The following is a 12,662-nucleotide window of genomic DNA, read 5'->3' as shown; positions in this document are numbered from 1 at the left end:
AGCCCAGTGAAAGTCATTTCCTTGCTGGGGCTCTCATCGGTCTTTTCAACTATTCTTGAACAAAATGATAGAATTTTACTATCAGCACCATCATTTTTGATAACAAAGGACCACTGTGTTTCTACTATAGATCAGTTAAGGAATAATTCAAGTTTATAGGCTAAAAGAGAGTTCTTGTACATTGGAAGAGGCCTTCCCTGATTATGCCTGCTTTTTCCTGATTCCCTCTTCCTTCTGCATTGTTTATGCACTTGGATCTATAATAATAATAATTATGGGATTTGTTAAGTGCTTACTATGTGCAAAGCACTGTTCTAAGCACTGGCGTTGATGCAAGGTAATCAGGTTGTCCCATATGGGGCTCATAGTCAATTCCCATTTTACAAATGAGATAATTGAGGCCCAGAGAAGTTAAGTGACTTGCCCAAAGTCACACAGCTGATAAGTGGCAGAGCCGGATTAGAAGCAGAGCTGGGATTAGAACCCATGACCTCTGACTCCCAAGCCCGTGCTCTTTCCACTAAGCCACGTTGCTTCTTTATACCCTTTGGGCATTTGATATTCACCCTACCCTCAGCCCCACAGCATTCATTAATATACCTATAAATTATATAGTTATAAATTATATATATAATATTATAACCTATTGCATCGACATTCCTGAAGTTCAAGGGCTAAATAAATTGATGGTGTTATCATTCTTACTATTCATTCAGTCTATTTATTGAGTGCTTACTCTGTGCAGAGCACTGCACTAAGCGCTTGAAGCCACATTGATAAAAGAACCCTTAGGAGTGAAACAACTCAGTGGGTTTTTCTCATTGGAATGATTTTCATAGTTTTCTTTCTTCGTTTTCCTAGACTCAAATACCTTCTGAGGCAGATACCTTACTTAAATCCCTCTTGGATGTGGTTTCCAACATCAGCTCCTTGCTTGGTAAAGCACAACATATTCTTGAATACCTTCCTGAATTCCTTCAAACCTTTAAAAACGTTGCTTTGTTTGATATTCCTGCTCTTCGACAGGTATGTGCTTGCCCAGCACTACATAGAAATGATAGTTAATGATGCTATGTACTTACCATTTTGGAGTCTTTTTTCTCTCTTAAGAAAGAAGGGTTACATTAAACAAGAAATTTAAATTTTAACAGGTGAACAATAGAAGGCAGAGAACTCCCTAGAGGCTCAGTACCTGTGGAAGATATATTTTTGGAAATAAACGTTCTGTAGAATATTCCATATTTAACCTGCTTCTGGCCAGGCTAAGACCTTCTTAGACACCAAGCAGCTACGTGGAGAGATGCCAATTTGTAAATTAGGGTAATGTTTTGGGGCCAAGAATGAATAGTCCCTCCTTGGTGAATTCCCTGGAAACTCTGTTGGGCCTAGGCTTGCCCGATGGACAAAGTTTTGGGGACTCTTCTGGCCCTATCTTGCCCCTCCTCCTCAAAGTGGACAGGCAGTGTAGGACAGACCAGTGAAGCTCAGGAAATAACTGTTAATCAGGCAGATTCCTGGACCTTCAAGGGACACACAAGTCCTTATCCTCCCACGCTACAACTTGTCTGTAAGACCTCAACTGAACAGCTCTCTTAACCATCACTTCTTCTGGGGAAAGAGGACGGTAGCTGGATTTCCATAACAGTTATAACAGTGGTGTACGGAGGCCACATTCGAGTTCCCTCTTCACACAGCCATTTTGGATGCCTAGAAAAAACCATACAGTGGTATTTGTACAGTGCGTACCCTGTGCCAAGCACCATACAAAGTGTTTGGGTGGATACAAGAAAATCCTTCAGATGCAGTCCCTGTAGAATACAGTATTCCCTCCTCAGCACTGTACTAGCGTGACTCATTTGGATTGTGGTTCTGGAAATGTGTGGGTGTGTGTAATAATAATAATAGTAAGTGCTTAGTACAGTGCTTTGCACACAGTACTCAAAAAATACGATTGAATGAACAAATGAATAATGATGGTATTTGTTGAGCTCTGAGTCAGACACTGTACTAAATGATGGGGTGGATACAAGCAAATTGAGTAGGATGCAGTCCCTGTCCCATGTGGCTCACAGTCTCAATTCCCATTTCACATTTAACCGAGGCCCAGAGAAGCAAAGTCTCTTGTGCAAGGTCACAAAGCAAACAAGTAACAGAGCCTAGATTATGTATATGTATGTTGTGAGTGTGTGTGTGCATGTGTGTGTGGTTTGTGGGCACTAATCTTTTCCCCTTCTGGGTAAAATGTTGTCCATGCTAGCTTGTTCAAATTTCCTGTTGATACCGTATACCTTTAAGGATAAAATTTTCAAATACAGTCAGTGCTGCTGGAGCCGGAACAAGGAGGAAGAGAATTGATCATGAAAGAGGATCATTTATATAAGTTAAATCACATTAAACAAATTAATGTAGTGAGTGAATTGTGTCATAGTGATGATGAACACCTCTCTTCCCACCTCCTCCTTAACCTCCTTACTTAGCTCAGTATGAGGTATACTTATGATATGAACTGCTTATCTTTTGTTTAATATTTTTATAGTTATAAGATCAGACTGCTGTATCTTTTACTTCTGAACAGTCAAAAAGGAACATGTTGGAATTATTTCTTTGAAGAAAGTTGTCATTTGACAATAATAAGCACAACACAAATATATTTATGTATAGGATCCATTATCCAAGGAAGAATGGTTGTTAATATAATAATACTGTCAGTTTGGGAAATTAATGTCTTCTATTCCTTTCCAATTCCGTGAACTGATTTTCTAGTTTCCACAGAGTGTCCAGTCTAGAAGTTCTATCTTTGGTTCCCTTCAATCAGTTATGAAGATGGTCTGTAAAAATGAAGCTTCTTTTTTTAGCAATCCAAGTATGCTCTTTAATTTGCCCAAGATTTCTGATCTTGTGGAAGAGGATAAGACACAATTCAACATTCCCAAAAATTCAAGTAAGACTAATACCAATTTTTTTTATTGTTTCATTGTAGAGCAATGCACTGCAATTATTATAGACTTTCATGGCATTTGTTAAGTGCTTACTATGTGCCTGGCTGGGTTAAATACAAGCTATTCAGTCCATGTCCCACTTGTGGCTCACAGTCTTAATCCCCATTTTACAGATGAGGTAACTAAGGTATATGAGAAGTTAAAAGATTTGCCCAAGGTCACACAGCAGACAAGTGGCAGAGCCAGGATTAGAACCCAGGTTCTTCTGACTTCCGATCCTGTACTCTATCCACTAGGCCAGTCAATCAATCAATCATACATTTATTGGACACTGTACTAAGCACCTGGGCAAATACAAATATAACACTGTAACAGAGTTGATAGACACATTTCTTGCCCACAGTGAGCTTACAGTCTAGAAGGGTAGACAAACATTAATATAAATAAATTCATTATGGCTCTGTACAGAAGTGTCATGGGGCTGAAAGGTGGAGGTGAATAAAGGGAGCAGATCAGGGCAACATAAAAAGGAGTGGGAGACGAGGAAATGAGGACTTCATCAGGGAAGGCCTCTTGGAGGTTATGTGCCTTCAATAAAGCTTTGAAGATGTCTGTAAGATAAGAATGAATATGAAGAGAGAGGGCATTCCAGGCCAGGGGCAGGATGTGGGTGAAAGGTCGGCGGTGAGATTCATGAGATGGAGGTACCGTGAGTAAATTGGCATGAGAGGAGTGAAATATGTGGGTGGAGATGTAGTAGGAGGTCACTGAGGTGAGGTTGGAGGAGGTGAGGTGTTTGAGATTATAAAGCCTACATTGCTTCTCTCTAATTGCTTTAATAAGATAGGTTCACCAAAATGTTTAATCCATTTTTCATGTCTTTTGATGACATTGCCTTCTTCAGTCGGATTTACTGAGTGCTTACTGTGTGCAGAGCACTGGACTAAGTACTGGAATATACAATTCGGCAACAGAGACAGACAATCCCTGCCTGAGAACAGGCTCCCAGTCATTTTCTACCGGCTTAAATCAAAGTAACATAGGACATATATGGTGTGTGGCTGCTTAAATCAAATTTCAGTGAAATAAGAGAAGTATTATCCATTTTGAAATGCATTTAATTTCATGAAAATACATAATAGAAAGTCATTTCAAGGCATTTTCAAAACTGATCCACAGTTCCTGAATACTTCCCAGATATTACAGTGGCATTTTGACTTTTAAATTGAAATTTAAAAATTATCTGAATCTATAGAAGCATTTACATTTGGAAATGATTTTCCCACCGAAGGTTCCAGGTAGTACTGTGGCATAATAATAATATAGTTAACCTAGTTAAAATATATTGATAACATCCAGCTTTTCCACTGTGCAATGTCCTTGCACATTTAGTCATGGTAATTCAGAGTGCAAATCATTTAAGGACAGGGACCGTGCATTATTCTTTCATTTTATGAAGATTCCAAGTGATTAATAAATACTTTGTTCACTGAATGTGCTCAGTAAATATTAATCAACCAGTTGTACTACTGTGTGCAGAGTACTGTACTAAGTGCTTGGGAGAGTACAGTGAAGCAGATTTGATAGTCACATCCCCTGCCCACAAGGAGTTTATAGTCTAGAGGGGAAGACAGGCATTAATATAACTGAACAAATTACAAATAAATATTCATGTGCTGTGGGGATGATGAGCTTGAGGCACAGAGAGTAGGTTGGCATTAGAGGAGATGCGGGCATTACTGGAGGTTCTTTAGGAATGGGGAAACCTGGACTGAATGATTTTGTAGAAAAATGATCTGGGCAGCAGATTGAAGTATGGATTTGAGTTGGGGGAGAGATGGGAGGGAGGGAGATCAGCAACGAAGCTGATGGAGCCTTCCAAACGGGATAGGATCAGTGCTTGGCTCAAAATGACAGCAGTTTCAATGGAGAGAAAGGGGCAGATTTTAGCCATCTTGTGGAGGTTGAACTGACAGGCTTAGTTGTCAGATTGAGTATGTTGGTTGAAAGAAAGAATGGAGTCAAGGATAATGCCCAGGTTCTAGGGAGACAGGGAAGATGGTGGTCCTGTCTATTTTGACAGTGAAAGTATAGACTGTACTTCACTATAGACTACAGTGAAAGTCAGGAGGGAGACAGGGTTTGGAAGGGAAGATGAGGAGTTCTGTTATGGATATATTAAGTTTTAGGTGTTTGGGCTATCCAAGTAGAGATGTCCTGAAGGCAGGAGGAGATATGGGACTGAAAAGGAGAAAGATTATGCTGGAGTTGATGAATACGGATAATGATGATGCATTATCATTCTAAGCATTTTGGTTGTGAAGACTTTTTAGTGGTTTGCTTTCTCCATTTAAATTTCTCCTCATTATCTCTCATTACTTTTTTTCATTTGCCTTTTGTGGGGTTTTAATTCATTTGTTTTGTTATAACTTCCTCTGTCATCCAGAAAATTTTTAATGTATGAAATTTCCTCAAAAACACTGTCGCATTCTATACTTGTCATTACTTTAGCACAACAGATCTATTTCTGTCTATATTGAACTTGTAGACAAAGTGTTGAAATATAAGAATCATCCACCTAAAAGCCAAAGCTTCAAAAGTCAGAAATGTACTTATTTTCTCTTTTATGAGTTTTCTTACTATTGTTATAGCTGGTAATTAAACACAAAAGAATTATTTTTTTCTGTCCTGAAACTGGTTTTAGAAATACAAAACAGACCATTTGAAATTCATTATATTAGAATTCTTAGTTTCCTTTCACCCATCAGTAATTGAAGAGGAAATTCTCATTGTAAGCATACTCTTTGGGGGAAAAAAGGACAAGCAGATGTTTTCCTATCATTCTAAAGATGATTTCATTACCTTAGCTAGAAGACCCAAGATTATTAGAACCCATGAAACATTGTTTTGAATAACCCCTGGTTTCCAAGGCGACACAACAGCCTACCACCTGAGATATCAAACTGCCTGTGCTCTTGCATGTTTAATCCTTGAAGTTCCCATATCCACATGCTCTTGTTCCCCACTTTAGCAGCTTGTTCTGTCACTCATGCCCTAGGGGTGATTCATTATGAGGATCATTTAGATGCCAGGGGGAGGGGTCTACACAACTTTATACACCTAGGCTTTTATTATAGCCCGGGCCATTTACATTTCTGCTCTTTATCATAACCTCTATATGAAAAAGAGTCATAAATTTCTAAAGGCAAAGAAAATGGCATATTTCATGTTAAAGTTACAGTAGTTTTCTAGATTAATTTGTGCTTGCATTAGAACAAACCAATGGAACTACAGATAAGAAATGATTTTTATACACTATCTTTATCATTCATATGTACTCTGTTCAATGCAGACTTAGAACGCTTATTTTTGCTGGCTCATAGATTTTTGTCAGATATGAATCAATGTTGAGTAAGGCTAGAAGAGACTTTCTAATCCCGTTGCCCCGAAGGTTTTCTGCCAATCACAGGGACTCAGAGGAGTCAAATGCCTCCCTTAATCAGGGGAATTTGTGTATTCTATAATGCTGTAATTCTGCTGGATTTTACCTTTCCATGATTGTTTTTGTTTTTTTTTTTCATTACCTCAGCTCCATTTTGCCTGAAGCTTTACCAGGAAATATTACAGTCCCCAAATGGGGCTTTGATGTGGGCCTTCCTAAAGCCTGTTTTACACGGGAAGATCTTGTACACACCCAACATTCCAGAGATCAATAAGGTGATAGAAATGGTGAGTCCTCAGTGAACTCATCTCATTGATAGGGCATACTGTAAAACATTTATATGGTTAGAGTTCATTTTCCATTTACAGTACGGTACACAGTCAAAATGTTTCTTTTGTCTCTTTCAATACTGGTTCGCAAGGTTACATCAGTAGAGAAGCAAAATTCTTTTGGCTAAAACTAGCTTTTTTTTTTTTGATTTTTCAACCTTTCAGGGCTGCATCGTGTCGCTGAAATTAAAACCAAAAGGCATTCACACATGGCAACATTAGTTCAGCAAGGGGCAGCAATTGCTCTGAAAATCCTGAGCTGTGTTGAAATAACTGCAAATTTTGTTAGATCTATAAAAGACTTTTTTACAGAGTCTTTCCCACAAGGGAACTTGCCAAAATATTGGCCTCCTCACAAATGGAATGACATTTGATTAACTATATCCTCAAAGGTAAAAAACACTGTTGGGTGTAAGGCTGCCTCAAGATTTCTGCAGTGATGATTCATTGTTATAAAGCGACATTTCTGACACAGAACTTGTATGGGTGGTTTCTGCATCACTGATTTACCATTTTAGGATATCTTTCAGTTGCATTTTCCTCCAGAATATGAGGACTTCTGGGATTAATTTCAAATGCATACCCAAAAAACAAAATTCTTAAAAAATAAGCAATTATTGACCTTGTTTCTTTGTCAAGTTCTTTTATAAAGGATCTTATTAGGGTCATAAAGGCATAGGATGTTTTAGCATCATTTTCTTTTAATTGAATTTTTTTTAGTTTAACTCAGAATACAAATTAATCTTTAATTTTCATATCCTTCATAGGATATTTGGTCATATAGCTATATAATCAATAGTATTTATCAAGTGATTACTGTGTACAGAGCACTGTACTTAGCCCGTAGGGGAATCCAATACAGCAGAGTTGGTAGACACATTCTCTGCCTACATAGAGCTTACATGTTGGGAGGTTCAGAGACAGGAAAATAAATTGTGGATTTGCATATAGGTGCTGTGGGGTTGAGGTTATTGTGACTATCAAGTGCTTAAAGGATACAAATCCCAGATTTGCTATTTATCTGCTGTGTGAACTTGGGCAAGTCATTTAACTTCTCTGTGGCTCCATTATCTCATCGGCAAAATGGAGATTAAGAGTGTAAACTCTACTGAGGCCAACAGAGTGTGTCCCACTTGATCATCTTGTATCTGCCTCAGTGCTTATGACAGTGCCTGACACATAGTAAGTGTTTAACAAATACTATTGAACAACAACGAAAAAGGTAAGATTTGACAAGTGTTTGGATCAGCATAGTAGCAGTTTGGATGGAGAGGAAAGAGCAGATTTTAATGATATTGTATAGGTAGAACTGACAAGATTTGGTGCCAGATTGAATATGTGGGTTAAATAAGAGAGGTGAGTTGAGGAAAATGCTAAATTTACTGGTTTGTGAGAAAGGTAGAATAGCAGTATTATCTACAGTGATGTAAAAGACAAGGGGAGAATAAGGTTTCGGTAGTAAGATAACATATACATATATAATTATATATTTGAAATATGATTATAGACAAAAACCCTCTAACAGTCTTCCTAGTGACAAATTATGGTTCATCAGCCTAAGTATTGATGCGTATTCTTCTCAAAGCCTAAAAAAAAAAATCAGACCTGGACTAAAAGGCCAACATTTTATCTTCTACCATCTAAAGCATGAATGGTTCCTGTTCTCTTTCCTTTCCCATCTTCTTTTTCTGTTCTTTCCTCTCAACATTCCTATCATCAATCAGTGTTATTTATTGAGCACTTATTGTGTGCAGAGCTCTGTAACAAATGCTTGGGAGAGTACTACAGAATAAGTAGACATGATCTCTGTTTTCTAAGAGCTTTTATGTCTAGTTGGGGAGACAACATTAAAATCAAATACAAGTAAGGTAATTTAACCAAATATAAATCTATGTCAAAAGTGTTGTGGAGGGGTGATCTGAGAACCAAATTGCTTAGAAGGTAGGATTTAATGTATAGGGATGCAGTAGTGAGGGAAAATAGGGTGAGAAGATAAGTGATTGCTCAGAGAAAACGTTCTTGAGCTGAGACTTTAGTGAGACTTTAAAGATGGGGAGAGTGGTGGTATGTCAGATATGAAGTTGGGGAAAGTTCCTGGCAGGAGGGAGCATGGGAGCAAATCTTAATGGAAAGAGAAATGAGAGTGAGACCCAGTGAGTAAGTTGGTACTAGGGGAGTGAAGTGTACAGGCTGGGTTATAGTGAGAAAAAAGTGTGAATAGGTGGTGGGAAAAGAGGTAATTGAATGTCTTAAAGCCAAAGGTGAGAGGTTTCTGCTTGATGAGGTGATCAGTCTTGAGGAGTGACGAGATGTGTGCAGAACATTTATTTAGAAAAATGATCTGGCAGTAGAGTGAAGTGTGGACTGGAATGGGGAGAGGCCAGGGTTAGGGAGTAACAAAGTGACACCTTCATCTCACTTCTTAGTGGCATTCAACTCTCTCCCCTTCCATGTGTCCTCTGATTTTTTAGTCTTTACCTTCTTTCCTCTTTTTCCCTTCTAATTGAAAAACATCAATTGAAAACTGTGGGTTTAAGTTAAAATTAACTTAGAATCACCAAATTGTGGGACATGTCTCAAACAAAAAGGTACAGTACAGACTGCTGGGAGATAGACCAGCCTGACCGGTGACACTGGGAGAGAGATTACTGATTTAAGATGAGATTTTGAACAGATTGGAAGTAGCAGACATAGATTTTATTTAGTTACATCAGGGTGTCAAAGGACATCATGTAGATAAACTCTTATTGGTGTATAGGCTTTTTCAAGCAACACCTGTAACCCTGGAGAACTCACTATAAATAGTACCATCTACGATTAAGAAAATACAGAGAAAGCAGGGGTTTCTAGGCCTTAGAGATGACCCTGTGAGAGTGATGTCTCAGAGCCTGGATAAGATCTAGCAGTAGTAATAATAGTATTTGAGAGTTCATCGTGTACAGAGCACTGTATTAAGCACTGAGAAAGAATACACATGTGGGAATTAGACAAGGACCCTGTCCCTTAAGGAGTTAAAAATCTATGCATCTGGTTGCCGGTCTTAAAAACTTTGCTTCGGCTCAGCTTCATCACAATGGCTGGTGTAGAATTTATAGAGCTGAAGTTATTTGCCTGTAAATATCCCTCAACCCCACCCCAGTGCCCAGTCCAGTAACTTGTCCTATCCCCGCTTGTCTATTTCGCCAGCTTTCTTATTTGGTTTCTCTACCGCCAGTGTCTCCTCTCTCCAGTCTCCACTTGATTTTGCTGCCCAGATTATTTTTAAAAGCATCATCTATGCATGTCTATCCAGTTTTCTATGCTTATCCATTGCCCTCTACATCAAGCAGTAATGCATCATCAAGTCTTTGGCAATATTCAAGTCTTTATCTGCCTTGCCCTGACTTGCTCCCTTTATTTTTCCCCTATTTCAGTCCCACAGCATTTAAGTACATATCTGTAATTTAATTTATGTTGATGCCCGTCGCCCCCTCTAGCAGGTAAACTCACTGAGGGCAGGGAATGTGTCAGTTATATTGTACTCTCCCAAGTGCCTAATATAGAATCTTGCACACCGCACTCAATAAATACGATTGACTGACTGACAGATCAGTACTTTTCCCATCTTTTTAGCCCTACCAAAATCACATTTCCAGCAGGAAGCTTCTCCGCCTGACTAATGTATCAACTCCCCACCCTATTTTCCCCCCTACTGCACTACTTACAGACTTGAGTCCTCATCCCCAATACTCCTCCTCCCCCAACATTATTATGTATATATCTTTATACTTGTAGCTTTCTCTATTTGTAATTTATTTTCATGTCTGTCTCCTCCTCAAGATTCTCACTGTCTCCTCCACCAGATTCTATGGTCTTTGAGGGCAGAGATCGTGTATTTCTATACAATTGTACTTCCCCAAATGTTTACTGCACAAAGTAAACACCTAAAACTTGTCTGCTGGGTGAGGTTGGGTAAGTCATTTAATTTACCGTGGCTTCAGTTTCCTCATCTGTAAAACAGGGAACTGCTCCTTCTCTTACTTAGACTCTGAGCCCCAGTGGGACTGTGTCCAATCTGTATATCTGTGTCCAATCTGCATATACAATATCTACCCCAATGCCCAGTAGAGTGTTTGGCACATAGTAAACATTTTACAAATACTACAATTTTTTTATTGTTATTGTTGTTGATTGAGTTCAGATACTTGACATGCAATTTACCACATTTGGAATTAGGGTTTCCTCCCATCGTAACTGTCAGACTTCTTTTAAATTAAGACTGGTGCTCTTAGGCTTCAAAATGTTTCCCAGATTCTAGAGGGAACACAGTCTATTGAGAAAATAAATCCCTGTATGTGATTGAACCAGATGATATTATGATCAGAGGAGGAGTACAAGGTTATTTTTGATTTTTGCGCTTGGAGTTCCAAAATATCTGACTGCCAAGTAATCTAAATGAAAGGGAAAATGATGTAGTTTTGTGGTGCCCATCAAAGCCAGTAATCTGGGACAATAATCAGTGGTTAGAAATACAACTGCCATTTACCAGTAGCGACCATGATATACACTATTACCATCTGTAATATTTATCAAACAATGTGGGCTTGATGTTTACAGAAACAAGGTAGATCTGAGCTTTACCAACTGAGCCACCCAATTGGTAATGTAATTCATGGCCATCAGCTCTCAAAATGCAGACATCTAATCGGTGATCTGAAAGAGCAACTCCACGAGTTCAGCCAGAAGTGAGAACCTTAATCTCATGAGAGTGCCTGACATATACAGTACTTCATCAAAAGGCAGAGAAACATTCCCTGAAAAAGCAATTACATTATATCCTTAGATGTGCATGATATGTATCCCTTATAATGTGACATTACTAAGAAACCACACCGCTATGGCTATGGACGCATAAGCTGTTTTCATATAAATATCACCTGAAAGCCTTATGTGAGCATTTGTAAAGATCTTCAGATTACTTGTACTGTTTTCTCACCTCTATTCCAAATACAAATCAAAACTTAATTTTGCATAATGGCTTTTGTGAGAAGGCTGTGACACTGCCTTTTTTAGGGGAGGCAAAAAGGTTTCTGTTTTGCAACAAAAAGCAAGGAATCTAGTTTAGCAGACAAGTTATCTCTTCTTGGTATGGACTCTCTGAATTGATCATTTTTCTCTATTTCAGGAGAAAAATAAATTTATCTTTTTATATGTAGTTATTATAAACCCTATACAGGGATAGTTGTATTAGACCATGAAAAAGAAAGAAACAAACAGCCAAACCAAATTACCATCAGTTTTGCAGTGATCCTGAGGATAAGATTTTTCTGTAATGTTAAACTGCTATGAAAACCAGTGTATCTGTGGAGCACTAAAACAGCTCTTCATATAAATCTATAATTTCAATTTCACTTTCCTAATGATTCTTTCAAATTAAATTGTGTCCATTTGAGCAAAAAATAAAATTAGCTAACATTCAATTTACTTGAAATAAATAATTTTCGTATTTGTGTTTTTCTTCTGAAAATTACACAAAGCTCATAGTGACTTTTAACTGGGGATGAACTAACAAAACAAATTTACTATCCTAGCCTGCCACAAAATAATAGGTTTATTCAAAATGTCTTCTAAAGTTATATGTAACTTCATTGACATTAAAAAAATGCTTGATTAGAAATTGAATATGTTTTATGGATTTTCATATTATAAAATTCTCAAGAAGTAAAGAAATCACCTTAATAGTAGTAGATTTAATGCAATTCTAAGTTATTGTAGATTTAATAATTATGCTTTCCTGGGATTACCAGTCTTGAAATCGATTGATGTTGGTTTTTTTTCTTAATGGTATTTGTGAAGTTGTTACTATGTGCCTGGCTGCATACTAAGTGTTAGGGTAGATACAAGCTAATCAGATTAGTCACATAGTCCATGATGTTCCACATGGGGCTCACACTCTTAATCCCCATTTTACAG

General features: G+C 38.0%; 1 protein-coding gene across 1 annotated transcript in view; it reads left to right on the top strand.

Annotated features, from left to right (window-relative positions):
- Window positions 1–12,662, top strand: part of ABCA13 (ATP binding cassette subfamily A member 13) — a 247,710-nt gene that overhangs the window by 74,004 nt on the left and 161,044 nt on the right. The window contains exons 27-29 of the mRNA XM_039911957.1: window positions 862–1,026; window positions 2,764–2,941; window positions 6,529–6,668. Of these exons, the coding sequence (XP_039767891.1) occupies window positions 862–1,026; window positions 2,764–2,941; window positions 6,529–6,668 (483 nt within the window). The remainder of the gene's footprint in view (window positions 1–861; window positions 1,027–2,763; window positions 2,942–6,528; window positions 6,669–12,662) is intronic.

The sequence above is a fragment of the Ornithorhynchus anatinus genome, chromosome 4 (genome assembly GCF_004115215.2).
Source record: "Ornithorhynchus anatinus isolate Pmale09 chromosome 4, mOrnAna1.pri.v4, whole genome shotgun sequence".
In the NCBI taxonomy this organism is placed as follows: Eukaryota; Metazoa; Chordata; class Mammalia; order Monotremata; family Ornithorhynchidae; genus Ornithorhynchus; species Ornithorhynchus anatinus.
Note: the sequence above shows the minus strand (reverse complement) of the source record. Positions and strands in the feature narration are given on the sequence as shown.